The sequence below is a fragment of the Papaver somniferum genome, unplaced genomic scaffold (genome assembly GCF_003573695.1).
Source record: "Papaver somniferum cultivar HN1 unplaced genomic scaffold, ASM357369v1 unplaced-scaffold_115, whole genome shotgun sequence".
In the NCBI taxonomy this organism is placed as follows: Eukaryota; Viridiplantae; Streptophyta; class Magnoliopsida; order Ranunculales; family Papaveraceae; genus Papaver; species Papaver somniferum.
Genome location: NW_020620492.1, coordinates 1,138,896 through 1,157,813, shown reverse-complemented (window position 1 = coordinate 1,157,813; position 18,918 = coordinate 1,138,896). Strand labels below are relative to the sequence as shown.

General features: G+C 36.5%; 3 protein-coding genes across 3 annotated transcripts; 2 read left to right on the top strand and 1 right to left on the bottom strand.

Annotated features, from left to right (window-relative positions):
* Positions 1-4,547: 4,547 nt before the first annotated feature.
* LOC113329082 lies at positions 4,548-4,934 on the top strand. The gene has a single exon (XM_026576053.1). It carries the CDS (start codon positions 4,548-4,550, stop codon positions 4,932-4,934), a length of 387 nt encoding a protein of 128 aa, XP_026431838.1.
* A 2,599-nt stretch (positions 4,935-7,533) lies between these two features.
* On the top strand, positions 7,534-9,842 carry LOC113329044 (exocyst complex component EXO70B1-like). Its single transcript, XM_026576017.1, has one exon. The coding sequence runs from the start codon at positions 7,764-7,766 to the stop codon at positions 9,702-9,704; it is 1,941 nt and encodes a 646-aa protein (XP_026431802.1). The 5' UTR covers positions 7,534-7,763; the 3' UTR covers positions 9,705-9,842.
* A 244-nt stretch (positions 9,843-10,086) lies between these two features.
* LOC113329045 (GDSL esterase/lipase At2g31550-like) lies at positions 10,087-11,621 on the bottom strand. The gene is made up of 3 exons (XM_026576018.1): positions 10,967-11,621; positions 10,632-10,887; positions 10,087-10,423 (listed from the first exon to the last, which is right to left on the bottom strand). The coding sequence occupies exons 1-3, from the start codon at positions 11,570-11,572 to the stop codon at positions 10,236-10,238; spliced, it is 1,050 nt and encodes a 349-aa protein (XP_026431803.1). The 5' UTR covers positions 11,573-11,621; the 3' UTR covers positions 10,087-10,235.
* Positions 11,622-18,918: the final 7,297 nt, after the last annotated feature.

The following is an 18,918-nucleotide window of genomic DNA, read 5'->3' as shown; positions in this document are numbered from 1 at the left end:
AGGTGGTCTCTGCCATCCTTTTTTTTTTTCAACCGGTACCTTGCATCCTGTTTTCAACAAAACCTTCCTCTTTATTATACCCAAAAGTAGACACCCTTTAGACCCCAGTGGCTTTAGACCCATAGGTCATTGTAACACTATTTACAAAATTATTTCTAAAATATTAGTTAATAGGATGAAACCTCTCCTCAATTCCTTGATATCCCCATTCCAAGCTGCCTTTCTCTCTAAAAGACAAATCTCAGATAATATTATTATTGCTCAAGAGATAATTCACTCTTTCAAGAAAAAGAAAGTAAAACATGCAGGTATGGGCATCAAAATTGACATGTCCAAAATGTTAGAGCATTGCTCAGTCGAACTCGCATGTGTTTCTATCTCAAGCATGTTTGTCAATGTTAGTGATCAAAATTATAAGTCTTGATTTCTAGTCTACTATAGCTAAGGTCTCGGACTAGGATACAAAGTGTAGCTGAGGTCAAGAACTCCGTGGAAATCGTCATACAAGACGAAGGACTACTCAAGGAACTGGTGGATCTTCATCGACTAAAAGGTATGTGGAGAGTTGAACTTATCTATCACTCAAAAGTCTATTTATCTCATATCTTGAGACAAAAGTCGTTTTGCTATATAGACTTAGATTATATACATTTGGTATTTCGAGCCGATTTTATCTCGCCTATCTATTTCTCGAAATATGTGTTGTTAAAGCTTTCGCTTTAGCCAAGTTCATCTTTACCTAGTGACGAAAGTCATGCTATGTTTCAATCACTTTGAAAATTGCTCTGACGAAAAATGGTTTGTGAATAACAACTATATAACGTTCTATGAGAATGTTTCAATGATTAAAATGAGAGTTTAGATTATATAACCATTTGGAGGATATAAGCATTATTGTGGAAACACATATATATATATATATAAGTCCTTATTGCTTGAACCGAAGTTTGCGAACTTTATTGATCATGTGAACCGGAGAAGTGCGTGAGCTAAGTCCGCGAACCCAGTCCACGAACTGGCGAAGTTCTCAAACCCGAGAATTTCTGCTGGAGTTTGTGAACTCCATCCGGGAACTTAAGTCCTCGAACCCAGTCCGCGAACTTGAGTAGGTTATGTCTAAAAACGATGTTTAGTGAACTTATCTTTATAAACTAAGGAATGCAATTGCAAACCGTGGATATAGAGTTCATGAACCGATTCATGTGAATCAAATCGTTTTTGCTTCAATTGTGTCTTGTGTAGTACATAAGATTTTCTTGCAATTGAACAACTCTCTAACTAGTTCATTTGAGTCATTTGAACTAGTTACGGTGAAGAAGAATATGGTTAATATGAAAGTGATCATATGGCTAACCATTTGGTTAACTATTGTTGAACCAACTAATGTACAAGTTTGGGTACGGTTACACAAGCCCAGGAACGTGCATTTCATTTGTGTATAACAAGCTATGTTTTCGATCTAACGTTTGATAAATATTATCTTGAATCTAGATCAGGTTTTCATTTAACGGTGAATATTGAATGCTTTGTTACCAAGCTAACATTGATTGCAAACTCTGATTTGAAAGACTATATAAGGGAGAACTCTAGCAACTAGGAAACCCCCACACATTCTGTGTGATACTAGTTGTGCTAAGCTAGAGTCGATTCTCCTTTAACCTTTGGTTTCTTCTTCTAAATCAGGTTAACGACTTAAAGACTTCATTGGGATTGTGAAGCCAGACCGATACTACTTTTCTTGTAGTTGTGTGATCTGATCTTGATGTTTCTATCGTACGAGTACAATTGTAATAATTGGCTTGAGTTTTCTATCTCCGATAGGAAAGATAAAAAGTAAGCACAAACATCTTCGTCTCATTATTTGTGATTCCACAATATCTTTTTTCGCTTCGTCGATTAAGACTATTGTGAGGTTATTGATAATACTAGGTTGTTCTTCGGGAATATAAGTCCGGATTATCAATTGGTTCATGTTCACCTTGATTTATCAAAAGACGGAACAAAACTTGTAGGTATATTCATAGGAGACGGATTTATCTATTACCATAGACTTTTCTGTGTGATACAGATTTGTTTATTAAAGTCTTCGACTCTGGGTCATAGCAACTCTTGGTTGTGGGTGAGATCAGCTAAGGGAATCAAGTACGTAGCATCCTACTGGGATCAGAGACGTAGGAGCATAACTGTACCTTGGATCAGTGTGAGATTGGTTGGGGTTCAACTACAGTCCAGACCGAAGTTAGTTTGGAGTAGGCTAGTGTATGTAGCGAATTAATACAGTGTGTGTTCAATATGGACTAGGTCCCGGGGTTTTTCTGCATTTGCGGTTTCCTCGTTAACAAAATTCTGGTTTCTGTGTTATTTCTTTTCCGCATTATATTTTGTTATATAATTGAAAATATCACAGGTTGTGCGTTGTTCAGTCAGTTAGAATATCCTACCTTTTGGTTGTTGATTTAAATTGATTGACTCTTGGATATTGTTCTTTGGTACCATCCAAGTTATCTCTCTTTGATAAAGACTCGCAGATTTTTATTTGCTTGAGTATAGATCAAATCGAGAGATTGAGATATAAACTCTTTGATATACTTTTCTCTAGATTAAGTCTGACTGTCTAGTTGATTCTCTAGAAAGTATATTGGAGTTTGTCCATACAGATTGCTAATCGAAATATTGGGTGTGGTTGTTGTACCCACGCTTTTTCACAAAGCCTTTGATAGAGTTGATTGGGATTTCCTGATGCTAGCCTTGAAATCCTTTGGCTTTGACAACTCTTTTTTCAATTTGATTAAGCAATGTATTTCTACTTTTTCTATTGTTGTTCTTCTTAATGGATGTCCTGGAGATTATTTCAAACCCACTAGAGGGCTTAGACAAGGGGATCTCCTGTCACCCTATTTATTCATTATTTGCATGGAAATTTTCTCCAGAAGCCTTCTAGCTAGTGAAGATTAGAAGTTGATAAATGGTATTAGAATCACTCCTAAGAATAGCCCCATTTCCCACCCATTCTTTTCTGATGATTGTCTTCTATTTATCAGAGTTGACCTTAGAGAATGTCATAACATTCTGAAACTTATTGAAGCTTTTGGTCAAGCATCGGGACAACTTATAAACTTTGATAAGTCTGGAATCTTTTTCAGTAAAAAAGTCCAGCCAAAACATCAAAGAATGATTAGTAAGTTGTTGAAAATTAAAAAAATAAATCCCTTAGACACATACTTAGGAACTCCTCTCTTTATTAGCAGAGCAAAAATTAAGCTTTTTGAGAGCATAGTTGAAAAAATGGAATACAAGATTCAAGGTTGGATGGAGAAAATCTTAGCACAAGCTAGTAAAATGGTTCTAAATAAGGCAACTCTGGCTAGCATGTCTAGCTATCAAATGAGTTGCTTTATCTTGCCTAAGAAAATCTATAAAAAGATTGATGCTCTTCAAAGAGATTTTTGGTGGGGTAAGGAAACCGATTACAAAGGTTATTACCCAAAATCCTATTCTTGCCTTTGTAAACCTAGAAGTAAAGGAGGATTAGGTTTTAGAAATGCTAAAAAATTTAACTTAGCCATGATAGCTAAACTAGCCTGGAGACTTTTAAAAGAGCCTGATGCCTTATGGGTATCACAATTAAAACCTAGATATTTCAGAAAGTCTTCAGTCTTCAAAGCTAAAATTCCAACTACTAGCTCTTGGATTTGAAAATGCATTAGCAAAGGCATTAATTTAGTTGAACAAAATGGCATTTGGGAGATTGAAGATGACCTTAGTACAAACATCTGGGAGGATAATTGGATCCCAAATTTAGAAAACAACCTTGGCAGATTTAAAACAGCTGTTAACTCTCACTCCACACTTGTGAAGGATCTGATTGACCCTCTCACGAAGAAGTGGAATTTTTCCTTAATAACTGATATGTTTCCTGTGTACATAGCTCACAAATTAATAGTGTCAGATTAGCTGGAGGCAAATCTGATTCACTTAGATGGCTTCTTACAAAGTCAGGGATATTTACTGTCAAATCTATGTACAATAAACTCACTGAAAAAACTAAAAACCATTACAATCTAGGACAACCAGACTCATTTTGGAACTCTCTCGGGAATCTAAATGTATCTCAAATTATAAAAATCTTTGCTTGGAAATGCCTGTAGAATGCTATTTCTATAAATCTTAAGCTAGCAAAATTTATGAAAGGCATTCAGCCTAATTGTCCCTTAAACTGCAATGTTGTTGAATCCATAGAACATCTATTATTCTTTTGTCCCTTGGCCAAAGAAATATGGGCAACATAACCATATCCTGTGAAATTTCATTTCAATAGGTCCATATATTTCTTAGACATCTGTAAGCATTGGATAAGTAAAAAGAACACTACTATACTCATAGAAATTGCTTTGACAAAAACATGGTTCATTTGTAAGGAGAGATGTAACATAGTTTTTGAAAACAAGCAACAAACAAGTGTTCAAGTAGGTATTGATATTCAAAGATACTTAGAATTTTGGTATAAAGACCACCCTGTACTCAATCCAGGAAAAATAAAGGAAAACATGAATCATAACTGGAACCCACCCAATAAATCTCAGTTGAAACTAAACATTGATGCAGCCTGGATCTCTGCCAACTTGCCGACAGGTTTTTCTTTAATCCTTAGAAATGATGCAGGAGTTCTTGAACAAGGAAGAACAGGAGCGTTCACAGCTTCTACACCTGAAGAAGCGGAAGCCTTAGGATTGTTGCAGGGAGCTAAATGGGCATCAGAATTTGGACTGTCCAACTTTTTAGTAGAGGGAGACTGCAAAAATCTTTTTGATTACCTTAATGGGTATGAGTCTTTAATTGAATGGCAGAACAAAGCCATCTTGGATGAAGCCATCATTGAACTTAAATCATGTAATAACTTTTTTGGGTTTTTATTTTGTTCCTATGACAGCTAACAATGTAGCTGACTTAATAGCCAAAGAAGGCAAAAACTTTAATACTTTTTTTAACTGGAGAAAGGATCTTCCGGAATGTCTCAAATTAGCTCTAGAAGGGGAGAAATCAAATATTATGGTCGATCTCTCTGGCCAAGCAATAGACGGCTCTACTCATCATCAGGATGTAGGGGTTACTAACTCCCCAAGTTAGGTTTTTTATATGCATTTTAACTTCCAAAAAAATAAATAAATAAATAAATAGCTTGCACTTTAAAATGAAATCACAAGATACCATGATGAGTATTGTGAATGGGTTCTGTTTTAAGTCGGTGTATATCTATATGTAGAAAATGGACTTTACTAGGGGAACATCTTCCCACTGTTTCTTGCTGAAACTTGTTGGATCAAAATTAGGAAGTTTCTAAAACTGCTACCCAAAAAATTGAAGTCCAGAAGAAAAGTCATCCCCTCGTAAAAAACGTCTTGACGTTTTGTTTCATGAGAAGAATAAAACAATTAAAGACGGGGGTCAATAAATAAATTAACAGCGTCAATTACGCCATTAAAGGAATACAACCTCTCCTTTTCTTGGATCTTGACCGTAGCTAAGCTAAGAAGAAGAAGAAAGGAATACTGAGTCAAAGCTGTGTGCTTTTTCATTACTACTCTTAAACTTACATTACATCACCTCACATTTCTTTCTTTTAGTCTGAAATCATCCAAGGAAGTATTCATCTAAGGCAGTATTTGTATTTTCATGTGTGAATTCATTTGCAACTTTGTGTTAAAAATCGTATACATGGTATTTGTGGCTCTTTCTCAAGCCAGCTAAATTCAACAATAACAAAGCAAAACGACTCTGCTCGGTACCTAGCTGTTTGCTAGGGCTGCACAACGGGTAGGGTGGGTAGGATATGGCCTATACCCGCCACCCTACCCGTTTACTGACGGTTAAGAAAATCTTTACCCGCCACCGTACCCGCCAAATAGTGATAGGGTAGAATACGGTTAAAAAACTGGCGGGTAGGGTAGGGTTGGCGAGTATGGGTAGGATATGTGCACCCCTAACTGTCTGACAACATAATTATAAGAGTTATTTAGGGTTTGGGTAGTAAGTTTTAGCATGGTAGAAAATTTGGGTCCTAAGTTTGTCCATTTTTGAGTTTGGGTTATTGACCCGTTAGTCAATTACAGATTTAGGTCGCATTGTTAGGGGAGAGTTAACTGTTTCATAACTTCATTATATTTTTCTCGATTGTAATTGATTCTTCTATCCAATACTTCTTTCGATGGAATTAAAAACACACTGAATAAATCAAACCGCACGTCAACCACAACACCAATACTCCGGTGCAAAAAAAAAAAAAAAACAACACCAATACTTATCGATTTAGTTCCTAAGATTTCTTCTCATCTTTTAAATCAATAAAAAGAGATTAAAAAAAATGGATCTCTAGATGATAAATCATCCAATGAATTGGGATTTCACGTGAATCAAGATAGAATGGCTTTCCTGCTCTGTATTATTTCCACCATTGTTATCATTTAAATTATCTGTGAGGACTGAGATGGTCTTGGTGTTAAATGGAGAGGTTAGAAGAGGGAAATGGAGGAGGAGCAGAAGTGAGAAACCGCCATTTGAATGTTCCCGAGAGGACGTCAGGGAGAAAGAGCAAAGGGATGAGGTGAGGGAACCGTAATAAGATGGATGTCGTCGACAACCCTAACAGTTTGATTAAAATTAGTATTTGACTGACGGGTCAACGACCCAAACTTTGGACCCAAATCCTCTACCATGCTAAAATTTACGACCCAAATCCTAAATAACTCTAATTATAACTTACATATTATAGATTTTTATAAGAAGATAATCAGTTGAGATGAATGCCATATTCGAAAAAAATCCAGTAATGCCAAGTTAGCAAATTACAAGCAACTAACTTGAATGCACACCATTTATAGTGCAACTTTAACATGGAAATTATTTATAAGTAGAAAACTTATTCAGTTTAAAATTATATAAACTCACGTGAGAAAAAAATGAACGGTTTAAAATACGTCACACGTTAACCTCCAAGAAAATGACAAGCACACATGAGCTTAGTAAAAGAGAGGTGGTGCTATTTGTAGGTGGTGGTGGTGCCGCTTACATATCGTAAAACCGCATTCAGGTTCATTACACTGCATTAAGGATCGCTACACCGCATTCACTCAAAGAGTTCACCGCTTCCCCTTCGGGATTTAACAGAGATTCTTAAGTTTCCACCACCACCACCACCACTTTAACCAATTAGTTAATTAAAATGGGTATCGTGACAGAGGATGTTTTCGGAAAAGATAACACCGTTTTATTCAAAAGTGTTAAATCGGATGGAAAAAGACCATTTTGTAATTGGCCCCAAGTCTTTTTACTCCGTTTTGATAAGTAACTTGGAAGTAGTTATCAGTATTTTTCTATCTTTCCAAAACAAAAGAAACACTTCCCAGCCCCAAGTCAGAAACTCCTCTTTAAAAATTTCAAAAAATAAAACCCCCCTCAAAATGACAAAACTTGCCCTTGTCTCAGTCTTTGTCTTTCTCCATTCACTCATCATCTCATCTGTCTTTTTCAGGTTTTCATTTCTTTAATCTCTTCTCCAATCTTCCTCTCTGCTTCCTTCTTCTTTTCTCTGCCATATTTTTCCTTCTTTATTATTTCTCTCAACCACCTCTCTGTCACTCTCATTTCTCCCAAAACCGCGTTTCATTTCATCTTCATCTCCTCATCTTCTTTATCATCTCCTCAATTTTATTCCATGAAATTTTAATCAAAAACCTTCCTGTAAATTATTTGTTCTTTGATTTTTAATGGCAGAAAACGGCGATGAAAAGTTAATCGCAGTAGCTAGACACATAGCTAAAACACTAGGTCGGACAGAGACGATGACGGACGATATTCTCCAAATCTTCTCAACTTTCGACGGCAGATTCTCAAGAGAAAAACTCTCATCGGAGAATAATAATCAAAGAGGAGTTGGAGTCGTTGAAGACGGAGATCCGAGAGCTGGCTATGGAGTTTTAGATCTTACTTTGAAGACGTTAGATCGTCAGATTTCACAGTACGTTTCTTCCGATCAACCAATTTGGTCGAATCTAAACGATTCGTCTGAGTTTCTCGATGCGATTGATGAGTTGTTAGCTACGATTCGTGATTGGGAACCGATTTCAATCGAGAATAAAGCGATTGCTTCGTTCTTGGATCGTGCTGATGATTTGTTACAGCAAGCTATGTTCCGTCTCGAGTATGAGTTTCGTTTGTTGATCGAGAAAAGCTCTGACTCGTTTGATCTCAATCGGTTGAACCGGTCTGACTCAGTCGGTGATAATAACAATAATTTCTCATCTGATTCTGAAGATGAGGATAGTTTTAATGAAGATCGGATTCCGGTTGCTCAGCCGGTTTCCGATTATGATATTGTAATCGATGCGCTTCCGTCCGGTGTGATTGCCGATCTCCATGAGATTGCAAAGAGGATGGTTCTAGCTGGGTTTGAAAAGGAGTGTGCTCATGTTTATAGTAGTTGTAGAAGAGATTTCTTAGAAGAGAGTATATCTAGATTAGGGTTACAGAGACTAAGTATTGATGAAGTACAGAAAATGCCATGGTCGGAGCTTGAAGACGAGATCGAAAGATGGATGAAAGGAGCTAATGTTGCACTTAAAATACTCTTCCCAAGTGAACGGAGAATTTGTGATCGGATTTTCTTCGGGTTGTCTGCAGCTGCTGATTTATCATTCATGGAAGTCTGCAGGGGTTCGACAATTCAATTGCTGAATTTCGCGGATGCGGTGGCGATTGGGAGCAGGTCGCCGGAACGGTTATTTAAAGTACTTGATGTGTATGAGACATTGAGGGATTTGATGCCTGAATTTGAATCTGTGTTTAATGATCAGTATTGTGTTGTATTGAGAAATGAAGCGGCGACGATTTGGAAGAGGTTAGGGGAAGCGATTCGAGGGATTTTCATGGAGTTGGAGAATTTGATAAGGAGAGATCCTGCTAAAGCTGCTGTTCCTGGTGGTGGTCTTCATCCTATTACACGGTATGTAATGAATTATCTTCGGGCAGCTTGTGGTTCGCGTTCGACACTTGAACAAGTATTTGAAGATAATGGAAGTGATTATAGGACTACTGATGGTATGAATGATAGACCATTGTCTTCCACTTCGTCATTGTCTGTTCAAATTACTTGGATTATGGAGCTTTTGGAGAGTAATTTGGAGGCAAAATCGAAGATGTATAGAGATGCTGCATTAAGTTCTGTGTTCTTAATGAATAATGGGAGATACATTGTTCAGAAGGTTAAAGACAGTGAATTAGCTTCTCTATTGGGTGAAGATTGGCTTCGGAAACACTCGGGGAAAGTTAGGCAATGTCATGTGAACTATCAAAGAAGTTCATGGAGTAAAGTACTTGCAGTGTTGAAGTTAGATAGTAGTTCTTTAACACCAAATACAGCTCCTAGAGTTCTTAAAGACAAGGTGAAAATATTCACTCAATACTTTGATGAGATCTGTCGGAGTCAATCGACTTGGGTTGTTGCAGATGAACAGCTTAGAATGGAATTAAGAATCTCAGTTGCTGGTAACTTGTCTCCTGCTTATCGGAATTTCTTGGGTAGGTTTCAAACTGTACCTGAATTGGCAAGGAATTCAGACAAGTATGTAAGATACAGTGTTGAGGATATTGAAGCTCGGGTTAATGAGTTGTTTAAAGGAAATGGTGCATCAGCTGGTGGCCGAAAATGAGACGGCTGTGCAAGCTTAGTACTATACTCTTGATTGTTGTGGTGCTATGTTGTTGTATCCCTGTTGTTGTATTGTATGTGATTGTAATCTTGTTGTGCTTTATGTAATGAAAAAAAACACTGGTTAGAGTTCTTTGTATCTAGCTGTCGCCTTTTCTTAAATTTAGGTTCATGTCATTATCTTATCAGTTACATTAGATTGAGAATGTGTTCCATTGCAGGAGTGTGTGTGTTTTTTTTGGAACAGGGGAGGTCAGAAGTTGCACGGCGGAGAAAGGAGTGAGCTTGCCACAATGTTGAGTATCTTTCGCAACAATGTTGCTGAAGGATTAACCTTACCTTTGTGAAGTAAGTACTTGCATTTTCCTAAAATACATTGCAACTTCATACTAAGCAATCCTTTTTACTTTTTATCATTTGAACATAAACACATGCTGCTACTGCAATAAGATTAGACAGAGAGATAAAAAACTAATGGAACCGAGTAGATGGTCACTGATAGCAGTGTCTTCCTATGTCGTCTTCTGGTCCTTTAATTAGATTTGCCCAACTGTTTGAGAATTGTCTTGGCAGCCGATCTATAAGCTGCTTCAGTTGGATGAATAGCATCCCAGAACAAGTACTCAGAGGGGTTTGAACAAACTGGTGTGTGAACATTACATAAGTGCCCAGTTTCTTTTAAACCAGTTCCACAACATCCTTTATTTGTTTCTACAAAGCCTGCCACCACCAACAAGAGAAAGTCATTTCCATTTAGTTTGCCATTTACTCTTAAACTAGAAGAAACTTACTACCTCCGTTTCTGCAAAAGTGTTACTATCACTTTTTCATTTTGTAAAAAAAAGTGATAGTAACACTTTTGCAGAAACAGAGTGAGTATATTGAAAGGAAAAAGCATAAAGCAACAACATTGTGGGTTCGAATATACCGTAATTTTGAGGATTTTTGATCATGTCCATTACTGGATTATAGTTGTCTAGATATGTTATCCTGCTACCAGGAAGCGATGCTGGTAGTGTTAGAGACAATTTCTTGAGCTTTGAGTTGTACATTTGAGTTTCTGTATTCTCATGTTTCAGGCATTTTCTACCCTTGGAATGCTTCACAGTTATTTGGAATGGTATACATCCGAGTGGAGCCATGCCAGATACCGCGAATATGCGGCATCCAAGATCATATAGTTCCTACATCAAAAACGTCATGAGACTTTCGTTCAAACAAAATCTGTAAGTAAATAGTTGCAAAATTAGATTGAGCTATCACCTTAACCAAACATTCTTGTTTCTCTAGCAAAAAATTGTGATACCCTGTTATGTTAAACATGAATCGCCTGGCTGGTGCATCGTAAAAGTTGAAAATAATGTCGTTAGCTCCTGCAGCGATTAGAACAAAAGCACCGCTGATTATTTTGTTAGCCTCTTCTTCTCCGACCGCGTTTACAAGAACTTCTTTATAACTTTTGAAGTACCCCAGCTGCACTGAAACCGGAATCGCCCCAGAGGTCAGGGTCGTTAGATCGTCTAATCCTGATCCAGCTGAAGCAAAACTGACACCAGTACGTAATTCATCAACTGACAAACTAGGGTCTAAATATGGTGGAACAAACTCTTTGATACCAAAAGATGATGCTAATAAGTCAGGAACTAGCAGTCCATTTGAAAATCTTCCAGTGGCAGTACCGTTGGGAAATTCTTGGCCGTACGGGAAGTGGTCGCTCTTTAGAACTGTTCGGATAAAATTGTTATTGCCAGTATCAACAGTCGAATCACCAAAGATTAGAATGGCAGGATATGCAGGTGGTGTTTTTGAGGCATAACAATTTTTTTCACTGAATAGAATTAAGCTGAAGAAGATCAAAATGTGGTCCATGGTTGGAGATTGAGTAATGCTTAACTTGTAGCAGCATTGATGTTGTTTAGGTTTTATATAGAGAAATCAATAACATGAACTAAACTGAAATGAACGGCTCTTTTTTTAAGTTTCAACTAGCATTAACTCTAAGCTCTATTCGTCGTTAAATGCAAGCCTTAACTCCAAATGGGTTGTCATTTCCACCGTTAAATCCTCCAGATAGGATTGGATGCATAAGCTGAAATTTCCAAAAATGGGGGGTTTATACCCAAACAGATCGTGGTATGTTCTCTACAAACTTTAGGACTTATTGACTTTCAGCAACTAATGAAGTTTTTAAGCTTTTGCTTAGTTGTCTGAACTGGAGTCCGTCTGTCTAACCGATTGAATCTGACCATGCCATACCGATTTAGCATACAATTACAGAAAGCAATCAGTAAGAACTAAGAAGTGTAATCCTTATTACTGATGACAGTCCATTAAGTCTGTCTTGTAAGTGGATGTAGATCATTTTGATCAAACCACCACAAATCTGTGTTGCGTAGGTGTGCTTGAATTGGCTGATTTCCCTCCTATTTCTTATCTTCATCGATTCGTGCTAGCTTGTTCTTGTTCTAAAAAATTGGTATTAGAGCTTTGAGTGGGAGCGGTTTACAATGGCGTCAAAGTATGAAATTTGAGAAATTTGATGGAAGAAACGATTTTAATCTATAGGCCAAAGGTGAGGGTTGTTTTGGTACAACAAGGTATAGTAAAAATTTTGAAAAGGAAAATGGCTGTCGCAACAACATTGACTGATGAGGAAAAAGAAGAGCTTATAGAGAAAGCATATGGTTTAATTTTGTTGTGCTTAGCAATGAGTTCTTTAGAGAAGTAGCGACCTGAACGACCCAGGATGGATTATGGAACAAGTTAGAAAAGAGGTATACGATTAAATCCTTGACCAATTGTTTTTTCTTAACAAGAAATTACATACTCTTAGAAAGCATGGACGAATTTTTATTATAAATCATATTGATGATTATAAAAAAATTCTCTTGGATTTGGAAAATATTGATGTGAAAATTGAAAATGAAGACCAAGCAATAGGTTTGCTTTGTTCCTTACCACCATCTTATGATAATTTTGTTGATACTGTAATATATGGATATGAAAAGACTACAATTTCCATTGAAAATGTTACGGCTTTGAACTTAAAGAAGTTATAGAAGACCTGGATCGATGGTACAAAAGTTTCGGGAGGTGAGATGTTTGTAAGAGCAAGACAAAAGAAAAAGCGGGGTTTATTAAGATAGAAGTAGACCAAAATTTAAGTCCAGAAGGATTATTGCAAATCGGGTAAATTCAAATGATTTCATTGCAAGTTGGAAAAAGTATTTCAAGAAGGATTATCTAGAAAGTAAGAATCTTGAGAAGAATACAAATCAAGGTAGTGCAACAAATATTGAAGAAGAAAGTGATAATCGATCGGTTCTCACAGTTTATACCGAAAGATCGGATAGTGGACGGAATCTTGATTATAGTTGTACTTTAATATGTGTCCTCATATAGATTGGTTTACTACTTATCAATATAAAGAAGGTCGTATAGTTATGATGAGGTCAAGTATAATTCAAATTAAGATTTATGATGGTATAGTGATGTAGTTTTTACAAGTGGTAAATATAGGATTCGATTCTCGGACTATTAATAAAGGTTTGGTTTTTGATTAATAAAAGAAAATACTAAGACAAGCTAATTAAAACTGATTTTTTCTATCAAGGAGAGATGAGTCTAGGGTTTTGGATTCCAATACTTCCAATATTTGTAAAATCAATAATTAAAACTTTGACATAATACTCCTAATTTACTCAAAACAATCCGAACTCAATCTCATGCTTTGGAAGATATAACATTATAAGCTTTTTTTTTACGACTCTCGTTACTATTCTAGGGCCTAATTTTCCTTCGCTTATAAAAGATCGGCAGCTCAAACTACCCAAAATGGTTTTTAGGAAGCATACAAAGAAGAGAAAATTTTTAGACAATTGTAAGCACAAATATGGAGTAAAATACGTCAAAGAATTTAAATACTAAATATACCCATTAAAACTAGTTTCCTGCAAAACCCGAAATTTAGCTACTCATAGATCGAGAATTTGAGAAAATTTCATTAATCATTGTATTCAAAAAGATGTAAATAAGCTTACAATGATTCTGCAGTCGCTAAAGGTTTCTAGCTATGAAAAATGAGCAGTGCAGCTAGGGAAGATGGTTGCTAAAGATCTTTCACAACTGAATAGTAAACGATATATTCCTTATGTTGTTGTAGAACGATATTGTTCTGCAAATTTTTATGCCAGACTATTGTTCTTCGTGTTCTAGGTTTGCAGCAGCAGATGACTTTCTGAAACTTTGGTTTCTCGATTCCTAAGCAAACTATTCTATCCCAGAGTAAACGTCCCCTTCTCAAGACCTCAACAGGCCTTTATATACTCGACAGGTCCCCTACAACTCAAGAAAATTCCCAAAATATCTCCATCTTCTTTCTTTTCAAGGCACTGGATTTCTTCCCTGTTTTATCTCTATACGTTTTCCAGAACCTTCTGAACTTTCCATACTCACTGTAGATTAGCCAAGGACTTGACATAGTTAAATTTCAGCGTAATATCTTCTCAAATCTTCCCATTATAACATACAGAGGCCGAGTATTTTTCATTCCCTGTTTTACTGAGAAACATATGGCAACTTCATTTTCTTACGACTCTGAAAAGATTGTCTTTCCTGTTTTGACAAAACATGCCCGAACCAACTTACTGCCATGATTATCTCCAGTTAAATCTCTCTCCAGAAACACGCAGATGGCCCGAGAAAAATATCCTCCACTGTTTGCTCCAATCCGACGTTGTAGCCCAAGTTAACCGGTTATGATGGACATACCAGTCCTGTTTAGCTCCAAAAGGTCCAACCAAATAAAATATGGCGATTGAATCTCCTCCCAAACCTCCCAAAATTCTAACCCTAATTCTGTCCGTGAAGAACAATTTTTCCTGCCAATTTCCGTGAGCTTTGATTTATCTTATGCCGATTGTCTAGCCAATTCTGGTCAAAATAAAAGACCATTACCAGCTCTGTTAAGGTTCTAGGAATAAACCCATTTGATCTCAGCCATTGAATCTCACTGTAACACGTTCGATTTCCAAACCCTAAGTTCTGCCATTAACAACCCATTTTCCGCAAGAATTTGAAATTCAAATGGAGAAGATGACCCCCCCCCCCCTTATCCAACAACGGTGTCTCTTTAGCAGTTTGGGCTACGTTTAGCAATTACTGGGGGTGCGAATAGAAATTTTTGGGGTACAAAGATGACTTCTGGGTTGTATATAGTGAAAAACTCCTGGGTGAATTTATCAACTCCTCCGGTACATTTCTGGGATGCCTCTAACACTTTTCTGGGTGCTTTTAGTAGTTTCTCGAGCCGCCATCTCTTAACTCTCATATTCACTTCTTTTCTTCAATTTTTATACATCACTAAGGTTTCCATGCTTTTCAGACATAACTCGCGTCACTAAAGCCGATATGCGTTTCAGATAGAGATGAAGAAATAAAAGTAAATAATGAGAAATAAGTCGCCTCTTACAGCAGTTGCACATGAAATGACACTTTAGCCCCTTTTAAGCGACGTTTCTTCTTCTTTTGCTCCAAAGTACCTAAAACTCAAAATCAAACATAAAATACATAGTTTACAAGAAAACATAGCAGAGAAAGCATAAACAATAGATAAATATCAAGGTGTTTTAGACACCTATCATATAGTGAGGACTTTAGCCAAGGTCAAGGTGGATCATTTATTCGTGTCTCAAGGAGAAGTCTTACAATCATGAAATGTATAAAAGTTAATGGTCTTTATGCACTGCACGGTACCATTATAACATGGGATGCAACTGTATGTTCTTCAAGTTCAGAGGATGATACTACCAAGTTATCGCATATGCGGTTAGGGAATATGGATGCGAGGGGTTTAACTATTTTGAGCAAGAAGGGGTTGCTTTGTGGTTATATGCCGTTACTGTGAACATTGTTTCTTCGGGAAGCAGTGTAGAATCAAGTTTAGTACAACTATTCACAATACTAAAGGCATTTTGGATCATATTCTATCAGACCTTTTGGGTCCTTCTCGGGTAGAGTCACGTGATGGTGGTAGATATAGGTTGACATTCACTGATGATTTCTCAAGTAAAGTATGGGTATTCATATTTAAACACAAAGTTGAAACTATTTTCAAGTTGTAGGAACCGAAGACTATGGTTGACAAGAAATAAGGAAGAAAAATCGAGTACTTGAGGACATAAAATGGTTTGGAGTTTTTTTAGGTGTGCTTTATGGTTTTTTCAAGGAGAAAAAGGTTATGTGACACCGGACAATCAGAAAACACCACAACAAAATGATGTTTCAGAAAGGATGAACAAAACTGCAACGGACAAGGAAAGGTTCGTGCTATTGAATGAAGGGTTACCAAGGGTGTTTTGAGCATAAGTTGCAAACACATCATCTTATTTGGTGAACAAGTTTCCATCGACCTCTATTGAGTGCACGACTAAGTATGAAAATATTTTTGGATGTCCTATGCTCATGTGAATGAGGGGAAGCTTGAGCCTAGGTCAAAGTAATGTTTTTTTATTGGGCATGCAAAGGGTGTGAAGGGGTAACTATAGGTTATGCTATTTTGAAGAAAGAACAAATAAGTTTCTTATTAACAAAAATGTGATTTTTGATAAGTAATCGATGTCGAAGCCAAGGAATGAAGAACTAAATGGAAGAGCATGAAGATAGTGTTGGTGATAAGGTGGATCTAGGAACCCAGCTGGAACTTTAGATACAAGTTCAGGGAAAAATGAGAATGTTGTTTCTGATGAGGATGATCAAAAAAGTATGTTAGATACTACACAAGAAGAAGAACCACAAGATCATCAGAGCGATCTTTCTAGAGACAGAGTGCTGAGGCAAGCCTGAACACCACAGAGATATGGCCATGCTGATTTTATTGCGTATGCACTTGAAGTGGGTGATAGCATATATAGGAGCGAGCAATGCACCTATCAAAAAACAATCAGTAATGAAGAATCATGAGACGTGAGAGATGGTTGCTAAACCTATGAGACATAATATTGTGGAAAGCAAATAGGTTTTCAATAATAAGGAAGGTAATTCAGATGGTGAAGGAACAATGATGAAAGTAAGGCCCGTGACAAAGGCATTTACACAAAAGAGAAGACATTGACTATAAAGAGGTACTTTCTCATGTTATTAAACATTGTCCTATTAGAACAATTCTTTTTATAGTTAATATGAAAGATCTATAATTGGAACAACTAGATGTTAAGATAACTTTCCTTCATGATGATTTGGAAAAGAGTATCTATATATATGCAACAACCAAAAGGTTTTGTAGTTCATGGAAAAGAAGATCATGTATGTTTGTTGCAGAAATTTTTGTATGTTCTAAAGCAATCTCCAAGACAACGGTATAAGATACATTTCCGATTGCAAATGGTTATGGAGTGAGTAAGTACGATAGTTGTGTATATCACATAAAACTTCAATAAGGTGCATTTGTGCATTTGCTCTTGCATGTTGATGATATATGTTAATAACTTGCAAGACTTGTCAGAGATACATAAGTCGAAAGTGAAGTTTAATAGTGACTTCGAGATGAAGGACTTAAGTGCATAAAAAAAGATATTAGGCTTGGAGATTCATAAAAATCGAGATGAAGGAAAGTTGTATTTGTCCTAAAAGAATTACATTTAAAAGGTGCTGAAAATTGGGTTTGACATGAAAGATGCAAAAGTAGTAATTACTCATTTGGCATCTTGTGTTAGACTCTTTGGAAACTATCACATGTGACTGCATAAGAGGTAGAAGACATGTCTCAAGTTCCATATGCAAGTGTAGTTGGTAGCATCATGTATGATATGGTTTATGCAAGACATTATATCGTACAAGCAATGCGTGTGATAAGTACATGTAAAGTCCTGGGAAGGCTCACTAGAAAGCTGTACATTAGTGGTTTGGTATTTGAAAAACACTATGGTGTCTAAAAATGTTGTATGTTATGTTACTTATGATAATGTAGGTGATCTTGATAAAAGAAGGTCATTGAAAGATTATAATTTTATGTGTTATAGTATTATCTGTTGAAGTCAATTTTGCAAGGTAAAGTTGCATTGTCCACAACCGAGGCATATGACATGGTAGATATTGAAGCAATGAAATAAGGTATATGGTTGATGGGTTTTATTGGTGATATGGGATTCAAGCTAGAGACTGCAACTCCGTTCTTTCTTTTCCATGAGATGATAAAGCATATCGATGCCAGGTGTGAAAAGGCGAGGGTACCCAAATATACCTCAAGCTAAAACTTTTCCTACCTATAAGCCCTTTCTCCGAAAGTGATTGTCTATGGACTGAGTCGAGAGAATAAACTAATCGGTTCACACTTCGTGTGATCATCTATGGATAAGAGATCGAGACAATACAACAACGAAGTATGTTTACTTGATACAAATGTTCGGACTTAACCAAACACAATAGGATTGCTTATCAAGTAAATAGGAATTAACGTTTGTGTAATTTACTTTAATTATAATAAAATAATTATAATGCGGAATGTAAAACTAAATGACACAACAATATTTTGTTAACGAGCAAACCGAAAATGCAGAAAAACCCCGGGACCTAGTCCAAAATTGAATACTCACAGGATTAATCCGCTACAAAAAATTACACTAACTTTGTATAGTTGAGACCAAGTAACTAACCCTATAGTTCACCTAGTTCCTTCTGTATTCCCGTGCCTCCAACTTAGAAATAAGTCACGTACTTGGAACAATTCCTTTGGTTCGTATTCCAAACAGTAAAGGAACAAAAATTCTGTTTGGTATCAACTCTATTCAACCAAGTGATATGAGTCGGACAAAGGCTCTTCCGTTTATCTCAACATAAACTTCTTCGTCAGGTCCTTAGATCTATCTTATATTCAAACACCCAAAGGTAATCTATTAAGATTAAGTCAACAACACCTTTAATCCGAAGAATCGGGTTGATGTCGATCTACTCAATTAATCAATCCAATCTACCACAAGGATAAACCGATTATCAATTGGATCCTCTTTTACCGTAACAAGTATTATGCACACCAAATATTATAAAACCCAAGTCAGATCTTCAATATCTTCCTTGTCTTCAAATCTTCTTAAATCTTCAATAAAAACCTGCGCACAATCACTTGAATCTCTTGTGATCAATCACGCACAGAACGGAGTCTGTTAACAATGGATTATCACAAGATCGTCTTTAAAACTAACAACAGTCTAAAGATCCCT

Excerpts from the sequence above, each read along its gene's own strand:
- LOC113329045 (XM_026576018.1), bottom strand. The coding sequence starts at position 11,572 with ATGGACCACATTTTGATCTTCTTCAGCTTAATTCTATTCAGTGAAAAA. Across the intron at positions 10,888-10,966 it reads AACAAGAATGTTTGGTTAAG|GAACTATATGATCTTGGATG; the intron begins GTGATAGCTCAA and ends TTTTTGATGTAG. Across the intron at positions 10,424-10,631 it reads CAAAAATCCTCAAAATTACG|GCTTTGTAGAAACAAATAAA; the intron begins GTATATTCGAAC and ends TGGTGGTGGCAG.
- LOC113329044 (XM_026576017.1), top strand. The coding sequence starts at position 7,764 with ATGGCAGAAAACGGCGATGAAAAGTTAATCGCAGTAGCTAGACACATA.
- LOC113329082 (XM_026576053.1), top strand. The coding sequence starts at position 4,548 with ATGAATCATAACTGGAACCCACCCAATAAATCTCAGTTGAAACTAAAC.